General features: G+C 48.2%; 1 protein-coding gene across 1 annotated transcript; it reads left to right on the top strand.

The window, feature by feature from the left end:
* Positions 1-1,384: 1,384 nt before the first annotated feature.
* On the top strand, positions 1,385-6,791 carry LOC123190109 (copper-transporting ATPase HMA5; the record flags this gene model as incomplete). The annotated part of the gene is given in 6 exon segments (XM_044602690.1): positions 1,385-1,552; positions 3,558-4,949; positions 5,027-5,281; positions 5,370-5,492; positions 5,596-6,072; positions 6,220-6,791. Coding segments are annotated over 6 exon segments (2,814 nt in total), but the record flags the coding sequence as incomplete, so codon positions are not given.
* Positions 6,792-19,311: the final 12,520 nt, after the last annotated feature.

Below are 19,311 nucleotides of genomic sequence, written 5' to 3'. Positions count from 1 at the left end.
AGAGCCACCCGGGCTGCAGCGCCTCCTCGGCCGCCAGCGCACGGGCGGGCGCGTCGAAGCGGAGCTCGCGAAGTAGAGCCACACGGGCTGCAGCGCCTCCTCGGCCGCCAGCGCACGGGCGGGCGCGTCGAAGCGGAGCTCGTCGGCGCTGCACAGGAAGCTCGACGCGCTGGCGGCGTCCCCCAGCGCCTCGCCCGCCATGACGGGCGCCGCGAACTGCACCAAAGAGCCGTCTGGGCCGACCACCTTCGCCGTGGCCACACGCCGGCGACGGCCGTCGACGGCGCACGACGGAATGGGCGTAGCCGCCGCCGTTGCCGCAGGAGGAATGGATAAGATGACGGGAGGACAGCGAGTGAAATTCAAATGAGTACAGGGGTTTTTTTGCAAAATGAAACGTTATATAGAGACCCATACTAAAACAGGGACTGCGGGTTGATTTTTTATAAACCGAGGGGCTTTTTCGCAAAACGCCAGCGACGACAGACGACCAGAAGCACTCCGTGCTTTATATATATATATATATATATATATATATATATATATATATATATATATACATATACATATATATAGGGAAAGAAGTATAGATATAGATAAGAGATGTGACTATTGATGCGGGTTTCATAAAAGGACAAAAATCTTTTACGCGAGGGGGAAAAATCAAAACGAAGAGAGGAAGAGGCAGGAAGAGGGAGTGTGTAAGATTGGACGAAGGACGGACGGACGGACGAGAGACCGGAGAGAGGAAAGATTGTGGTGGCCACGCGTAGGTTTATAGTTCATGAAAGTTGCCAGCGTCTGTCTTGCGGCTCTACAAAATACAAGGCCGTGCACACCATGTGTTTGTTTTTCTTTGTTGATGAGAAGATTATGCGCATCATGTGTTGGCCACGCGACGGAGCCCAAACAATACTGCCCGTGTCCGCAGTCTGATCTTACTAAATCGGTTATACCGGAATCCTCCACCTGCCTACGCGACTGACGTGTTAGCAGCCATATTCCGGTCCGACGCTGCGAGCACTACGAAATCGCCTTTGCTTTAACGGCGCCCTCCCACAGTCTCATTTTCGGGAAAAAGAGGCGCACGCGATCGGCGCCACCCTCCCCGCCCTATAAATCCGGCAATGCCCGACGCACTCTCAAGCGACTCCCCAGCCAGTGACCGTCGCCAGCCCCGGCGACCGCCGTTCCCGGACGGACACCCTCTCTCGGTATGGCGGCGGGAGCCCTCTTCCTCGCCTGCTTCCGCGGCGGCGGCGGCGGTGGCGGCGAGGGGAGCGGCGGCCGCCTGGCGCTGCGCCCGCGGTACGCGCCCGTGCCGCGGCGCACCAAGGCGGCCGCGGTCGCCGGCGATCTGGAGGCCGCCGCGGGGGCCGCCGAGGAGGAGGAGGAGGAGAAGGTGGTGTTGTTCGCGGTGACCGGCATGACCTGCGCCGCGTGCGCCGGGTCGGTGGAGAAGGCCGTCAAGCGGCTCCCCGGCATCCACGACGCCGCCGTCGACGTCCTCGGCTGCCGCGCGCAGGTCGCCTTCTACCCGGCATTCGTCTCGGTGAGCAGAGCAGAGCACCCTAATTTTTGGGCCCTTCCTCATCCATTGTTAAGCACGCTCAGCCCGGCAGTTTGGCATTTTAGGGGGGTGGGGGGTCGGCCGTGGGGTCGGATGAATTTAGGATTTCAGATGGTCGCGTGTGATTATTGTGAGGGTTTTTTTCAGTGAAAATGCTTTGCATACTTTTGTTGTACAGTTGTAGATGAGTACAAGGATTCATCCTCCGTTCATCGTTTGGGCGTGGTGGCCCATGGGTGCTGCCTGTGCTTATACGTCAAGTCACATGCATTGCTTCCTTATCGGAACCCTGAAAACTGATACACGGGCGTTTAGCTTTAGGAGGTCCCAGCATCACAAAATTGGCTGATATTGGGAGAATTGGCAACTTTCCGAGGTGATAGACCTTATGAGTGTGCATATCATACTTTGGGGATAGATTATAGCTTTATAGAGGCAAATGCGTCGCTCTGTGCAACTACTTTGGGGATTTAGGCAGTATATATCTGGGAGAATACATTGGCAGAGGCTAAACAAAAACTCCTGCTAAACAGCCAATGCTGGTACGTATGGTTAATAGCATCACTCCAGGAGGGATTCATGTGGCCTTAATTGGTTTTCTTTTTTAGATGAGAAACTTTTAAAGGGGTGGTGGCCCGGAAAGTTCTTGCATTTATTGACTTTGTGTGGTTCAGAAGGCTACAGCTAGACAACTTTGCTTCTGATGTGAAACCGCTAACTACTTCGCGTGTCTTTAAAACATCGAGTGGTCGATTTGGTTTATCATTACATTCCTAGTTGTAAATACTGTGATGTGATCAAGGCTGCAGACTCGGTATGAAGCTTGATTTGGGAAAATAGATTGACGCTTCCTACTTATTGTTTATGTTTTTACAAGTTTTTGACTATAAGTGCAGATAGCGATGCTTGTAGTTGTAAGGCATACAGAATTTCAAAGTTTAACGACTTAAGTTTGTGTCGTACCTCTGGAGATTGTTACCCTTAGGAATCAATCTTCTCAAAAAACTTTTACTTAGATGTTTCGAACCTGTGAGCTCTTGTGCCTTTGCTGAAGTAATGGAACTTGGCTACCTATGTACACCGTGTTCACATGGAAAAATGATCTACTCTTCCAGCGACCCTTTGCTTTTTCCTTATAACCGGGTTGTGGTGCACTCTGTTGCATAACTTCCAAGTTTTTTTTTCTGTTCATTTGGTCTTCCTCCCACTAGACTTGAGCTTATGTCAACTGATTATTAAATTTTCAGGCTGGTAAATATTTTCTTATTCGTGAAAATCTTGCAACTCATGTTTCTCATCTCATGATTACTTTCTTTCATCAGTGGAGCATTTGGGGTGCAATCTTGTCCCACTCCCACCATTGTTATCTCTGATTATCTTTCGGGAAAGAACTGTTATTTTTGAGAAAACAAGAAATACATAAACTTTTTATCAGTATCGTGAAAATTATTGGAACGATAGGGGTACTTTTCCTATTATTGGAAGTCCTTTTCTTGCAGCGTAAGTGCACTACTGTAGTTGGATGATGAGAGATACTTCATTTGATTGGAATTTTAGGATCCAAAAAGGGTCCATCTCTATTTCAGCATAATGGCTGCTTGCTCACACACTTCCTTGTTGGATGGCACCTATGATTGGGCTGATGTCATTTCTTGCTGCATCTAGTAACTTTAATCAGTAATTGCTAGAAGATAGTGCCACACTTAGGTGTCCTATTGAATATAGCAGTACCATCTAGGGCTAAAGTATAGTGAGTAAGAGGCCAACATAGTGAAAAGTCGAAAGTGAGCCCGAGCTACACGGAGCCCTTTTTTAGAAGGGGGGAAACACAGTATTTGGCAACCTAAATAAATTCTGGAAACAATTGTGCATGTACAGATAGATGTTTTTTCATGAACTTTACTCGATGCTCTTACAGAGAGTTTGTGTCTATTTATTGATAATTTTATTTGGAGATTGAAGTTCATGTCTGCCTTTTTCTTTACAGGAGGAAAAAATTAGGGAAACCATTGAAGATGTTGGTTTCGGAGCTAAACTGATCGACGAGGAGCTTAAGGAAAAGAGCATTCTAGTATGCAGGCTGCACATAAAAGGAATGACCTGCACGTCTTGTGCAAATACAGTTGAATCCGCCTTGCAAGCTGTTCCAGGGGTTCAGAGAGCTTCCGTTGCATTGGCTATTGAAGAGGCGGAAATCCGTTATAATCGGAGGGTTGTTGCTGCTATCCAACTAGTCAATGCAGTTGAAGAATCTGGCTTTGAAGCAATACTGGTCACCGCAGGAGAAGATCGGAGCAGGATAGACCTCAAAGTTGATGGCATTCTCAATGAGAGATCAGTAATGATAGTGAAAAGTTCTGTCCAAGCTCTTCCTGGTGTGGAAGACATAAAAATTGATACCGAGCTCCAAAAGATAACCATCTCTTACAAGCCTGACCAAACAGGTCCACGAGACCTCATTGAAGTCATCGAGTCAGCTGGATCTGGTCATATTGCTGTATCAATATATCCGGAAGCCGATGGAAGAGAGCAGCATAGAAATGGGGAGATCACGCGGTACAGGCAGTCCTTTTTGTGGAGCTTACTGTTCACAATTCCAGTGTTCCTAACCTCCATGGTGTTCATGTACATCCCAGGGCTGAAGGAGGGGCTGGACAAAAAGGTTGTCAACATGATGAGCATTGGTGAACTATTGCGGTGGATTTTGTCAACTCCTGTCCAGTTTGTAATTGGCCGCAAATTTTACACTGGTTCTTACAAGGCAATGTGTCATGGCTCACCGAACATGGATGTGCTCATTGCTCTGGGGACCAACACAGCGTACTTCTACTCAGTTTACTCGGTTCTCCGAGCTGCCACTTCTGAGAATTATATGTCAACTGATTTTTTTGAGACAAGTTCCATGCTCATATCATTTATCCTTCTTGGAAAATACCTCGAGATCTTGGCAAAAGGAAAGACCTCTGAGGCTATTGCCAAGCTGATGGATCTTGCACCAGAAACTGCAACTGTGCTGATATACGACAGCGAAGGGAATGTTGTAAGCGAGAAAGAGATCGACAGTCGGTTGATTCAGAAAAATGATGTGATCAAAGTCATACCTGGTGGAAAAGTTGCTTCCGATGGATTTGTTATTTGGGGCCAGAGCCATGTGAATGAAAGCATGATCACCGGAGAATCACGGCCCGTGGCAAAGAGGAAGGGCGACACTGTGATTGGAGGGACGGTGAACGAGAATGGTGTCCTCCATGTCAGGGCAACATTTGTTGGATCTGAGAGCGCCCTGGCACAGATTGTAAGACTGGTAGAGTCAGCCCAAATGGCAAAAGCTCCTGTACAGAAGTTTGCTGATCAAATCTCTAAAGTCTTTGTCCCCCTGGTGAGTTCAGTTACATTGTGTTAATCCAGTAACATTGTACTCGTACGAGTACTGAACAATCAGCTTTATGCTTGCAGGTCATCCTTCTTTCTTTGCTTACTTGGCTTACATGGTTCTTAGCTGGGAGGTTTCATGGCTACCCTAGCTCGTGGATACCATCTTCCATGGATAGCTTTCAGCTAGCTCTTCAGTTTGGGATATCGGTTATGGTGATCGCCTGCCCTTGTGCACTGGGACTTGCAACTCCAACTGCTGTGATGGTTGCAACTGGAGTCGGTGCCTCGCAAGGTGTTCTGATCAAGGGCGGGCAAGCTCTGGAGAGTGCGCAGAAGGTATTTAATGATAAGTATACAAGTGAAAACATGTTAGCAGATAGTGTTTCATATTGTTGACGAACATTATCTGTATGATATTTTACAGGTGGACTGCATTGTTTTCGACAAGACAGGAACACTAACCATTGGAAAGCCTATTGTCGTCAATACCAGGCTCTTTAAAAACATGGTCCTACGTGAATTCTATGACTATGTTGCAGCAGCAGAGGTATGCTTTCTAACTATATACTCATGTGTCTGCAGTGTCTTCTTAGTAGACTTTCTTGTACTGTCTTGGGAAGATACCTTGCTTAAATTTCATTGATTTTCAGGTCAACAGTGAGCATCCGCTAGCAAAAGCCGTAGTGGAGCATGCCAAGAACTTTCACTCGGAAGAAACCCATATCTGGCCTGAAGCAAGGGATTTCATTTCAGTCACCGGACACGGTGTCAAGGCAAAGATCAGCGACAGCAGTGTCATTGTGGGCAACAAGAGCTTTATGCTGTCGTTAGACATTGATGTCCCCGTGGAAGCTTCAGAGATCCTCATGGAAGAGGAAGAGAAGGCACACACAGGGATCATCGTGGCCATGGATCAAGAAATAGTCGGCATAATCTCTGTGTCTGATCCGATAAAACCGAACGCCCATGAAGTGATATCATACCTCAAGTCAATGAAGGTGGAGTGCATAATGGTGACCGGGGACAACTGGGGAACCGCCAACGCCATCGGCAAAGAGGTTGGCATCGAAAACATCATAGCCGAAGCGAAACCAGAGCAGAAGGCTGAGAAGGTGAAGGAGCTTCAGGTGAGCTAGACTAGAAGATATCCTTGCTTTGTGTCAAAGGGCCATATCCTTTGCTTTATTACTTTGACTGATGGTGCTGTCACACGGTAACAGGATACAGCCACGCATCCACTCACCGCCTTTAAATCTTTTGATCGATCACTGCAGCTGTCTGGCAAAACCGTCGCAATGGTTGGCGACGGGATCAACGACTCGCCGGCGCTGGTGGCGGCCAACGTCGGGATGGCCATCGGCGCGGGCACGGACGTGGCCATCGAGGCGGCGGACATCGTGCTCATGAAGAGCAACCTGGAGGACGTGATCACGGCCATCGACCTGTCCAGGAAGGCCTTCTTCCGCATACGGATGAACTACGTGTGGGCCCTGGGATACAACATCATCGGCATCCCGATCGCCGCGGGCGTGCTGTTCCCGTCGACCCGGTTCCGGCTGCCGCCGTGGGTCGCCGGCGCCGCCATGGCCGCGTCCTCCGTCAGCGTCGTCTGCTGGTCCCTCCTGCTGAGGTACTACAAGAGGCCGTTGATCACACAGGAGCGGCAGGCATAGAGAAGAGGGCCGTCACCGTATAGATAATACTAGTACACACAGAATAAGCTGTAGATATCTGTAACAAGCGTGTGGTAGAATGACGAAGCAGCAGTCCTCTGATGAAAATGTATATAATTCTAGTACTCCAGGTGCAAGTAATATGAATGTTCTTAGTGCAAGTTATGCAGGTATCATGCTGTGCCGGTTCGCTTTAACAGGTAGGGATAAATTACGTACGTAGTAGCTACTAGTCCACTATAGATCGCAACTTTGACCTTTGATGAAGGGAATTGAACGACTTTGGGCGGGGGTCAGGGGTCGTCAAGATGCTGTGACTGACCGGGGTCAAGTTCGAAAGCAATAAGTAAAGATGCATGGTGCTATGTGACTGCGCTAGATTCCGGCAAGAAGCATGCCATCTTCACGGTGCGTTGTCCACTTGTCCTCCCTGTCGAGGGATGCGATGCCAGTCACCTAACTGAGCCGGTTAAGAACGCAATGCTGCGCAACTGATGTAACTTTGCGACCAAAAGGAACCTGATATAAAGTGATGCAGCTTTAATTTCTTTGGAGAGGATTGTAAAGCGAGCGCAGTAATAAAGCCGGTGTTTTTCCTGCAATGAATCAATGATGATGCTTGCTTTGTGGTGATAGACAGTGGTCGCAGCAAATGACGGGGCAAAAGATGCTATAGACCGGATCCATCAAACAAAGCTCGCTCAACCGGTTCTTCGTCAGGGTAACCTGCCGTGTCGGCCTTCTTGTGGCCCGTCGGACGGCGACCGGCGAGCAGCATGCCGTCCACGTCTCTCAACGGCCCGAGGCATCGTCCATTCATTCAACCTTTTTCATATTCACCACTTGCTTGTGTTATATACTTATATTATATAGTTGCACCATAAACCAACCTGATCATCCACGTCCGTCCATCTCGAAGACACCGTTGATTATGCTGTTTTGCTGCTCGCTAGCTTATGCCACGTAAGCAGAAAACGGGACCCATCTGTCGTAAACACGCTTAACAGAGCCAAATCCGTCGATCAGTGATTTTTGCAAAAAGATTACGCTAGAGATGATGTCTTCTGCAACAAAAATATAGCGTAGTGTTTTCTACAAACCAAGCCTTCAAATTGATGATTTCATGCAATTTACTCCGCTTTGCAGCATCTCGCAAGCAGAAAGGAATATAGCTCGCCCACCGACCGACCGCCCGCGTCGGGCCGGGCATATCCGCCCGCCCGGCCCTTCTAGACCGGCCCATTCAACTCGTGCGTCATGCGTGATGCGTGCGTCTATGGCAGGCCGCAAACGCACGGCGGAACGCTGGATTCCTGTTGTGATCGGTTGCGAGTTTGCGCGTACTAGGTGTGACTGGCGAGCAGCGACGACGGCCATACCATGCGGGTGCGGTGTGAATGTGAAAGGACGTGTGGTATGTGCGTGCGTGTGCGTGACGGCCGGGGCGGCAGGAGTAAAATGCTGCGCTGAAAGCTGTCCACGTGAGTTGCTCCGTACGTCCAAGCCAAGCACCTGGCCATCTCATCTCATCTGCATGCAGGAGGCGTGACCGCGCTTGCTCCGATCCAGCCGCCGACGGATGATGCTTCCAGAAGCTTCGTGCCTTCGGGAAAATCGGTGGTGAGAGTATCTACTGCCTGCCGGGCTTTGAGGACCCCTATACATCTGGGTCCGGACAAAACGGTCCGGTTTAGTGACCGATCTCAGAATCTCGATCCAGCCGCATTCCTCATAGCAGCTCTGTATATCCGGGCTGACCGGCATTCCTTATATCTAGACCGTATACCTGAGCCGGATATGAGGACGTGTTCGCCACATCAGACTAGTGTGCGGGTGTCACAGCCCTAGAATGTTGTTTGTAAATAGTTGCATCTTCATCCAGGCATCATATTTAAATTTCTGAAACTTGAACTGAGGAATTTTGGAAGCCTCAAAAACTTAAATAAAAGAGGGGCAAAGAACCCTGGTAAATGCATTCAATGTTTTCAAAATGGCCTTAAATAATGTTGGTTATATTTTGGCAAGGGTTTTGCACCAAACCAAAAATAATGAACATTTTTGAGGAATATTTTGAGCACTGAATTTAAATCATTACTTTATTTGCATTTGGAACTATATTCATAACTTGTATAGAATATATTTCCAAATACCCTGAAACATTTTATGTGCTTTTGGAAAAGTCCATTAAGCAGCATAAATATTTTCAGAGGAGTTTTTGGCATTGTTTGAATTATTTTTAAATTCAAAACAGTGGCAAAACAGATTAAATAAAAGAAAACAGAACTGAAATAGAAATAAAAGAGAGAGAGAGAAGGAAGTTACCTGGCCTCACCCGTGCAGCCCACCAGAGCCGGCCCAGCTCCTGTGCTAGTCCAGCACTGTGCGGCCCAGCCCACCTCCTCCCCCTTGTCATCTTCCTCCTCTGCCAGGAGGACGAACAGAGGCGAGGCGTGGCGCGCGCCCGAGAGGCCCCGGCCACCTCCTGCTTCCACCGAGGCGTTCCCGAGCCTCCCCCTCACGCCACCACGATGCCACGAACCCCCCCCCCCTGGTGGCCCTCTCTCCTCTCCCTCACTCGCTGCTCTCCTTCCCCTCTCCCTCTTCGTTCTTCGCCCGAACAGAGAGCCGCCGCCGTCGTTCGCTGCCACCACGCCCACCATGCTCCTCTCGCCTCCCCGTGTAGTCTGCAAACTCCGCCACCGCCTGTTACGTCGCCTCGAGCAAGCCCCGAGCGCTCGGACGCCCCAACTCGACCGCATCGACTCGTCTTCAAGCTTCGGTCGCCGGAGATCGCCGTCGCTGTCCCGTCGCCCCAGGCCTTCCCCGAGCACGCCGACCGTCTCATCGTGATCTCCGTGAGCCCCTGCTTCGTTTCCCCCTAACCCCATGTCCGATTTCGAGTTCCAGCCGCTCCCTCCACCGGAGCCGAGACGCTCCGCCGCACGGGCTCGTCGCCGGTGAAGCCCCGGTGACCTTTTGGTCCCAGGCATGCGTTCGTTGCACTCGTTACGTCCCGTAGAGTAAAACTAGCGCGACAACCGTCTCGTTTGCACACCGCAGCGCCGGTCCCGCGAACCCCCGAGCTCCGGCCGCCGCCGGGGTCGATGTCGCGCTCAACTCCGGCCACCCCACGCCCTCTCGTGGGTCCCCCTAGATGCGCGGGAGCACGGGCTCACCCTTGGTGCCCTCAGCGCGACCAGCCGCGGGCTGTAGCGCCGTCCCGAGCAACTCCGGCGAGGTCTCGCCGTCGCCGTGGTTGCCGGCGTCACTTGCTGACGTGGCTGGCTTAGTTAGCCACTAATCACCGCACCGTGTCACTGGCACTGGGCCCCACATCTTAATTAATCTTAGTTTATTTTCTGTTTAGTTTAACTAACCACATGGGCCCCACCCGTCAGCTTTGACCACGCTGACATGGACGTTGACCGACCCCACGCGTCAGTGTTGACCTGCTGACGTGTCTGTTGACCCAGCCCCACCTGCCATTGACACTAACCAGCCTCAGTCACTGACCAGTGGACCCCACTGGTCAGGTTTGACCACCAGCAGCGTCTGTTGACCTGCTGACGTCACAGTGACGCAGCGCTGACGCAGTAAATCCTTTTCTGGATTTATTTATTATTCAGGAATTTCAGAAAAAAAAACCCTAAACTTCTAAAAATCATAGAAAATTAACCGTAACTCCAAATTAAATAAATTATATATGAAAAATTATCAGAAAAATTCAAGGAATCCATCTGTACCATTTTCATGCATGTTAGAACAACTTATAGCTGCTGTTTAGCACAAATCATTTAAATGGCATTTGAATAATCACATATGGAGTTTGAATTTGAATCTTGTATTCAAACCAACTTCATTTAATCTGTTGCTAGTTGCATTAGCCCAAAACACATTCATTTTGCCATGTCATGATCATGCATCGTATTGTGCATTGCATTGATTGTGTTCCCTTTTATGTTGCTGGTATTTGTCCCCTCTCGATAGACGTGATACCGATGATGTGATCGTTGACACTGATGAAGACTCAATGCTATCTTCAGAAGTGCCAGGCAAGCAAAACCCCCTTGTTCATTTCGATACAATCCTACTCTCTCGCTCCTGCTCTCTTTTAATGCATTAGGGCAACAACGATTCATCTGTTACTTGCTACGGTAGCTGAACCCCTTTATCCTCTGCATGACCTGTCATTCCACAGTAAATAGATGAAACCCACTAGCATGAGTAGGAGTTGTTTGAGCCCTGATGTGCCTACTCATTTATGTTTGTTTGTCATGCCTGCTACTGCTTAGAGTTGAGTCGGGTCTGATTCATCCGGGATGAATCAGAGGTGTGTGAACATGTCCTACGGTGTGTGAGCTAAGCGTGTGAACACGATTTGGTAAAGGTAGCGGTGAGAGGCCATGTAGGAGTACATGGTGGGTTGTCTCATTGCAGCCGTCCTCAGGAACTGAGTTCTGTGTTTGTGATCCATGATTCAGCTACTACCACGCATTGGGCCCGAAACCAATGGACCCTCTCGGCTTCTTGATCACCCTTGTCCTCTGTCCAGGAGTTGCAAGTAGTTTCTGGTGTTTGTAGTATGCTGGAGGCCGTGGGCAGCGCTGACCGTAGGGGTGGGCTGTGATGCGGTAGGCACGTGGCACGGTGTACCGGGCGCCCGTTTGGTGTCTCGGGAACCCTGTTCACATCGTTTGGGGCTGTGAGCGAAACTCCGGCCGGATCTCCTCATGGATGGAACCCGAATAGGCGATAAACCTGGACTAGAGACTTAGGTGATTAGGTAGGTCGTGGCCGACACCCACGTTGGGCTTCCGCTTGAAGGTTGCCGAGTACATGTCGTGTAAACGACGGTAAGTGGTGAGAGCGTGTATGAAGAAGTACACCCCTGCAGGGTTAACATCATCTATTCGAATAGCCGTGTCCGCGGAAAAGGACTTCTGGGTTGCTTATATCAGTTCATAGACAAGTGAAAGTGGATACTCTAAAATACGCAAGATAAGCGTGAGTGCTATGGATGGCGTTCTCGTAGGGAGACGGAAGCGGATCCATAGTGGTGTATTGATATGGTGAATATGTGGACTCGTGTGCGCCACCTCAAAGAGTCGCTTGCAGTCATAGTTCAGGATAGCCACCGAGTCAAAGCTGGCTTGCTGCAGTTAAACCCCACCATCCCCTTTGTTGATAATGATGCATATGTAGTTAGTTCTGATGTAAGTCTTGCTGGGTACATTTGTACTCACGTTTGCCTATTTTATGTTTTTGCAGAGAGACTTCAGTCTCACTAGTAATTCCGCGTGGTCTTCAACGTTTAGCTTGTTACCTCAGCTACGATCTTGTGCCCTCGGCAGGATCTGATAGATAGTCAGGCTTCTCAGCCTTTTTCATTTATAGATGTATGTACTCAGACATGATAGCTTCCGCTTGTGCTTTGACTTGTATGCTCTGATTGTTGGGTCATAAGACCCATGTTTGTAATATCTCGCTCCTCGGAGCCTATTGAATATTTACTTGTGTCGTAGAGTCATGTTGTGATGCCATGTTGTATTTGCACATATCGAGCATATTGTGTGTATGTTATTGAAATGCTTGGTATGTGTGGGATCTGACCATCTAGTTGTTTATCTTTAGTAGCCTCTCTTACGGGGAAATGTCTCCTAGTGTTTCCACCGAGCCATGGTAGCTTGCTACTGCTCCGGAACACTTAGGCTGGCCGGCATGTGTCCTTCTTCGTTCCTGTGTCTGTCCCTTCGGGGAAATGTCACGCGATGAATACCGGAGTCCTGTTAGCCCGCTACAGCCCGGTTCACCGGAGTCCTGCTAGCCCAGTGCTACAGCCTGGATTCACTCGCGGATGACCGACACGTTCGATGCTGGGTCATGGATGCCTGTCCCTGTAAGTCTGTGCCACTTTGGATTTACGACTAGCCATGTCAGCCCGGGCTCCCTATCATATGGATGCTAGCGACACTGTCATATACGTGTGCCAAAAGGCGCAAACGGTCCCGGGCAAAGGTAAGGCGACACCCGTGGGAATACCGTGCGTGAGGCCGCAAAGTGATATGAGGTGTTACATGCTAGATCGATGTGGCATTGAGTCGGGGTCCTGACAGCGTTGGTATCAGAGCTTGACTGCTTGTAGGATTACCAAGCCAAACTGGTCGATGTTGAGTCTAGAAATTCTTTAGTTATATGTAGGGGAATTGATTGTGGGATGGAACGTAAGGCTCTTTTTACTCCTTATACCTCATGGCCTTCTGATCTGAGTCATCATCTTCTCTTCTACGGGGATTAAGAACTAGGCTATCTCTTCTTTCTATTAGGATCACGTGTTACTAATCAGTGGACTTATAAGATTGTTGGATTTAAGTCTCAATTCAGTTCCTACTACTTCCGTATGTTAATTGTTGATCTCGAAACCTTGATATTGTGCTTCTGAGTGGTTATGCCACCATTTTTGTGAATGTCTCAAATCTTTTCTGAGCATTTACAGCCGTTATGCTGTCCGAGTCATCCCAGGTTTCTAAGTAGTCTAATGCATTTGCAAATCCTTTCTTCCCGTTTCAATGTTCCCATGGGCCAGATTAACCACACTAATCAGTGAGTTGAGGTACTCCGTTACCTTGACATATATGTTGGAGATATTATTATGACCCTAGGTGTCTTAGAGGATCATCTAGTAATTTAGCCATGATTTGTGTTCCCAGTGTGATGATTCTGGCCATCATTCTCGAAAGCATCCTGTGATGCTATTTAGTAATAGGTATTCTGTTCCTGGGTTCTTGAACCCGAGATTCACTCTACCTACTTCATGTTGATAGTAATTGCTAGTGCCTTTAGGATATTAGTAACCTTTGCGATAGTCCTTGAAGTCCGTGGTATCTTCTTCTTCCAAATACCATGAACTACTTATGGCAGAAGTTCCTCGTTGAACTGAAATATCACAACAGGATTATTCTTGATGAGTTCTCCATTATATATTGTGGCTCTGCCAGTTCTACCTTTCTGCATGGGTTATCCGGAAGAAATATGTTGAACTTCGTTCGACATGCTAATCCATGCATCCACAACTCAGAAAATCATATGTTCTTTTGAGTTGTCCCATCTTAGTTGTTTCCGACCCTCGCCTATCAATTGATAGTCAAGGGTATGCATGCATTCGTTTATCGATGCCTATTACCCTTGTGGTCCGTCAAGCCATTCTGTCCTGAATGACTTGGAGAAACAAACTCCAGTACCTCATCCATATCTAGGATTGGGTCAAAGTAGTTGTATTCCGCAGATCAAATGCCAATCCAGCTTTTGGTTCTGTTCTACCTTGGAGTATTACCCCCTTTATGTCAGAATTGTCATGAGAACTGCACCAACTCTCATGAATTTTGATGTAGTGATACTTCTCACCATCATTAGTCATTCCTCGGCCCTCGTGTTGATGCAACCGGAATACCGACAACTGAATTGTGATGTGTGAAATCAATACTCCCAGCAACCTCGTTGCTTGGTAGTTAAAGGATAATAATTTCATTCTTAGCATGTTGGTTTTTGAATCATCCTTCTAAGACTGATCGTGCTACCTAGTCCTTATTTCGGTGCACCCTTCGATTGATGAGTTAGGATCTTGTCAAGTCCTCACTCATTTGATCATATCGTCTTGCCCTCAAAAGCGAGATTGTTCTCGAGCTTAGTAACATACCGGTGGTTCGTGATTTTCTGAATGTCTTCTCGGAAGTATCACCAGGTCGTCACCTGACCGTTATGTTGAGCTCGTGATCAAATTGGTTTCTTATGAACCACCTTCTCTCCAAGAATCGGTGTTAGATATCCCTGAGCTAGTTGGTTAAGCTAGACAACAACTTGGAGAGTTGGAAGATAAAAGCTTGTCTGACTTAGTTCGTTCCAAAGGGATATTCTTGTGTAGTGTGTGTTGAAGAAAGATGATATCTTCATCGATTGGTCCCTGTGATCAGTTGTTGGACCTATTGTCTTATCAATCCTTTGATTTGAGTGTGGGCCATCGTCAAGTCAAATCAGTACCAACGATGCTCGTAATGTTGTCTTACTCGTGGTTGATCCCTCGAGCATACACCATTATATCTTTTGGGTCTGACCAATGCTATCACCGTGTTCGCATGATGGTGGGAGTCCAGTGATAAGGAAACCCAGATGAATTGCTGTTGAGCCCATCAACAACATCATTGTCTCCTCCATGATTTTGTTGAACATTAAGCTAGTGTTGGAAACTTTTGAAAGCATTTCTTCATGCTAGCTCATGAAGCATGTCGGTTGTAAGGAGTGACTTCCTCTTATACACGTGCATTTGGTGAAAGTTGCCGCCGTGAATTTGAGAAAGTTAGTTTTGCTTCCTCTGGAATCATCCCAAATCAGTCATGCATACGTGCGAAGTATTCTGTGGTTCGGAGACTTGCAACCTCCATTCCATAGGTGTCCCGAGCACACCAAGCCACTGATTGATTTGTTCAAGGAGAAGGAGTTCCTTCATAAGAGCTAATCCGGACTTATGTAGGGATTTCGATACCCTCGTTGATGGTTCCCCCTCCTGAACTCGGTAGTGTTTTATTATAAGACTACTTTGTGGTCATGCTTGTCTTGGACAACGTGTTCACATGTTTGTAGCAGAACCAGCTCATGTTTTGGAGTTTGCTATCGTAGTTCATTTCCCGAGAATCTCGCATCGTTATCTCGTCGAATTGTGTTGCAAACTTCCGTTTTTCTTCCTAGACTCGATGAGTCTGAAATATCCTGACACCAACCAGATCTGAATCTCAGGCAGATATGATGGTTGGAATATTTCCCAAGAATTATAATATTGGTCGCGCGATAACCGGTAAAGTGGATGTCGTGGCCAACACACCCAGCCGGAAAACCTGTTATTATAATATCTTGATTGATGAAGTTGGCCACCTCCCCATAGGGATTTCGTAGGATTTACTCCCTAGTTGCCCCTATGGATTTTTGTATTCCCGAAGTCCGACCTTTTACTTGATGTTCTAGATATCAAACCATATCTATGAATGGGTTACACTAGCACATCAAGGAGAACATTAGAAGCGGAGTGCTAAGTGTCTCTCGGTCGATCATCCAGATTTGGTTCCTTGGCTTCGCTAAGGTGTAATCTGAGAAGGTGTTATCTTCCTTTGCATCTGCATCATCCATCATCATTCATCATGGTAGCAAGTTGTGTTGCCAGGATCCTTGACACGGATATTGGTAAAACCCTGATGAATATGGAAATGCTCAAGTTCTTGAGAGCACGCACAAGCGCTACGTGTTATCATCGGCACTAACTGGGTTTGCTCTCAGTTTCCTCGGCAATGCTATGACCTATTCAAACAGTGAATTCACTCTCTATTGTTGGGTTCTTCCCCAGTTACCAGAATCATTCCCATCATTTGCATTTTGTTCCCAGCTTGCACCGCCAATGTGCCATTCTACCATGGGTCTCTTCCATTTCTGGTGATAAGCAAATTCATCCATTACGTTGTCTTCAACAAGGTAATCCCCATCATCCAAGTTTGAGTATGCCATTCTACCGACCCCCTCCAAACGATCGCTCGAGAATTGTCTTAGGCTGGTTTAAAGAGTTTCAATGATCTCTGAATCAAAAGTAATTTTTTTTGCCACTTAAGGGGATATCTCTACGAGTCACCTTCCCTAAGGTGTATCGTTATGGTATCATGGCAACTCAACTCCTCGCTACGTTGACAATTGTTTACCACCTTCTTAAGCGTGAAATTGTTGTCTACCTAGTGCACCTTCGTCATCCGTCTCTTTCCACCCCTCTTGATGTGTAACTCGTGTCTCAACCCGAGAGATGGTCCTATGTCTCATTCCGTGAGTTGTTCGATCTTCGAGAAGATCGACCCTTCTAGAGTCTCCTTCTTCCCTCCATGTCATGTTGACGGGATTTCGTAGAGCAAGACGACAAGACAAAGATGGTGTTCAAATCAACGTTCATTTGAAGTGCAACCTGGATCGTGAAGATTGTGTTAGGTTGCGTTCCCCATCGTCTTACCCTACACTTGAATCTCGGGACGAGATTTTTGTTTAGTGGGGGTGAGTTGTCACAGCCCTAGAATGTTGTTTGTAAATAGTTGCATCTTCATCCAGGCATCATATTTAAATTTCTGAAACTTGAACTGAGGAATTTTGGAAGCCTCAAAAACTTAAATAAAAGAGGGGCAAAGAACCCTGGTAAATGCATTCAATGTTTTCAAAATGGCCTTAAATAATGTTGGTTATATTTTGGCAAGGGTTTTGCACCAAACCAAAAATAATGAACATTTTTGAGGAATATTTTGAGCACTGAATTTAAATCATTACTTTATTTGCATTTGGAACTATATTCATAACTTGTATAGAATATATTTCCAAATACCCTGAAACATTTTATGTGCTTTTGGAAAAGTCCATTAAGTAGCATAAATATTTTCAGAGGAGTTTTTGGCATTGTTTGAATTATTTTTAAATTCAAAACAGTGGCAAAACAGATTAAATAAAAGAAAACAGAACTGAAATAGAAATAAAAGAGAGAGAGAGAAGGAAGTTACCTGGCCTCACCCGTGCAGCCCACCAGAGCCGGCCCAGCTCCTGTGCTGGTCCAGCACTGTGCGGCCCAGCCCACCTCCTCCCCCTTGTCATCTTCCTCCTCTGCCAGGAGGACGAACAGAGGCGAGGCGTGGCGCGCGCCCGAGAGGCCCCGGCCACCTCCTGCTTCCACCGAGGCGTTCCCGAGCCTCCCCCTCACGCCACCACGATGCCACGAACCCCCCCTGGTGGCCCTCTCTCCTCTCCCTCACTCGCTCCTCTCCTTCCCCTCTCCCTCTTCGTTCTTCGCCCGAACAGAGAGCCGCCGCCGTCGTTCGCTGCCACCACGCCCACCATGCTCCTCTCGCCTCCCCGTGTAGTCTGCAAACTCCGCCACCGCCTGTTACGTCGCCTCGAGCAAGCCCCGAGCGCTCGGACGCCCCAACTCGACCGCATCGACTCGTCTTCAAGCTTCGGTCGCCGGAGATCGCCGTCGCTGTCCCGTCGCCCCAGGCCTTCCCCGAGCACGCCGACCGTCTCATCGTGATCTCCGTGAGCCCCTGCTTCGTTTCCCCCTAACCCCATGTCCGATTTCGAGTTCCAGCCGCTCCCTCCACCGGAGCCGAGACGCTCCGCCGCACGGGCTCGTCGCCGGTGAAGCCCCGGTGACCTTTTGGTCCCACGCATGCGTTCGTTGCACTCTTTACGTCCCGTAGAGTAAAACTAGCGCGACAACCGTCTCGTTTGCACACCGCAGCGCCGGTCCCGCGAACCCCCGAGCTCCGGCCGTCGCCGGGGTCGATGCCGCGCTCAACTCCGGCCACCCCACGCCCTCTCGTGGGTCCCCCTAGATGCGCGGGAGCACGGGCTCACCCTTGGTGCCCTCAGCGCGACCAGCCGCGGGCTGTAGCGCCGTCCCGAGCAACTCCGGCGAGGTCTCGCCGTCGCCGTGGTCGCCGGCGTCATTGCTGACGTGGCTGGCTTAGTTAGCCACTAATCACCGCACCGTGTCACTGGCACTGGGCCCCACGTCTTAATTAATCTTAGTTTATTTTCTGTTTAGTTTAACTAACCACATGGGCCCCACCCGTCAGCTTTGACCACGCTGACATGGACGTTGACCGACCCCACGCGTCAGTGTTGGCCTGCTGACGTGTCTGTTGACCCGACCCCACCTGCCATTGACACTAACCAGCCTCAGTCACTGACCAGTGGACCCCACTGGTCAGGTTTGACCACCAGCAGCGTCTGTTGACCTGCTGATGTCACAGTGATGCAGTGCTGACGCAGTAAATCCTTTTCTGGATTTATTTATTATTCAGGAATTTCAGAAAAAAAACCCTAAACTTCTTAAAAGTCATAGAAAATTAACCGTAACTCCAAATTAAATAAATTATATATGAAAAATTATCAGAAAAATTCAAGGAATCCATCTGTACCATTTTCATGCATGTTAGAACAACTTATAGCTGCTGTTTAGCACAAATCATTTAAATGGCATTTGAATAATCACATATGGAGTTTGAATTTGAATCTTGTATTCAAACCAACTTCATTTAATCTGTTGCTAGTTGCATTAGCCCAAAACACATTCATTTTGCCATGTCATGATCATGCATCATATTGTGCATTGCATTGATTGTGTTCCCCTCTATGTTGCCGGTATTTGTCCCCTCTCGATAGACGTGATACCGATGATGTGATCGTTGACACTGATGAAGACTCAATGCTATCTTCAGAAGTGCCAGGCAAGCAAAACCCCCTTGTTCATTTCGATACAATCCTACTCTCTCGCTCCTGCTCTCTTTTAATGCATTAGGGCAACAACGATTCATCTGTTACTTGCTGCGGTAGCTGAACCCCTTTATCCTCTGCATGACCTGTCATTCCACAGTAAATAGATGAAACCCACTAGCATGAGTAGGAGTTGTTTGAGCCCTGATGTGCCTACTCATTTATGTTTGTTTGTCATGCCTGCTACTGCTTAGAGTTGAGTCGGGTCTGATTCATCCGGGATGAATCAGAGGTGTGTGAACATGTCCTACGGTGTGTGAGCTAAGCGTGTGAACACGATTTGGTAAAGGTAGCGGTGAGAGGCCATGTAGGAGTACATGGTGGGTTGTCTCATTGCAGCCGTCCTCAGGAACT

This window comes from Triticum aestivum, chromosome 2A (genome assembly GCF_018294505.1).
Source record: "Triticum aestivum cultivar Chinese Spring chromosome 2A, IWGSC CS RefSeq v2.1, whole genome shotgun sequence".
NCBI lineage: Eukaryota > Viridiplantae > Streptophyta > Magnoliopsida > Poales > Poaceae > Triticum > Triticum aestivum.
This window is presented reverse-complemented; position numbering and strand designations above follow the sequence as displayed.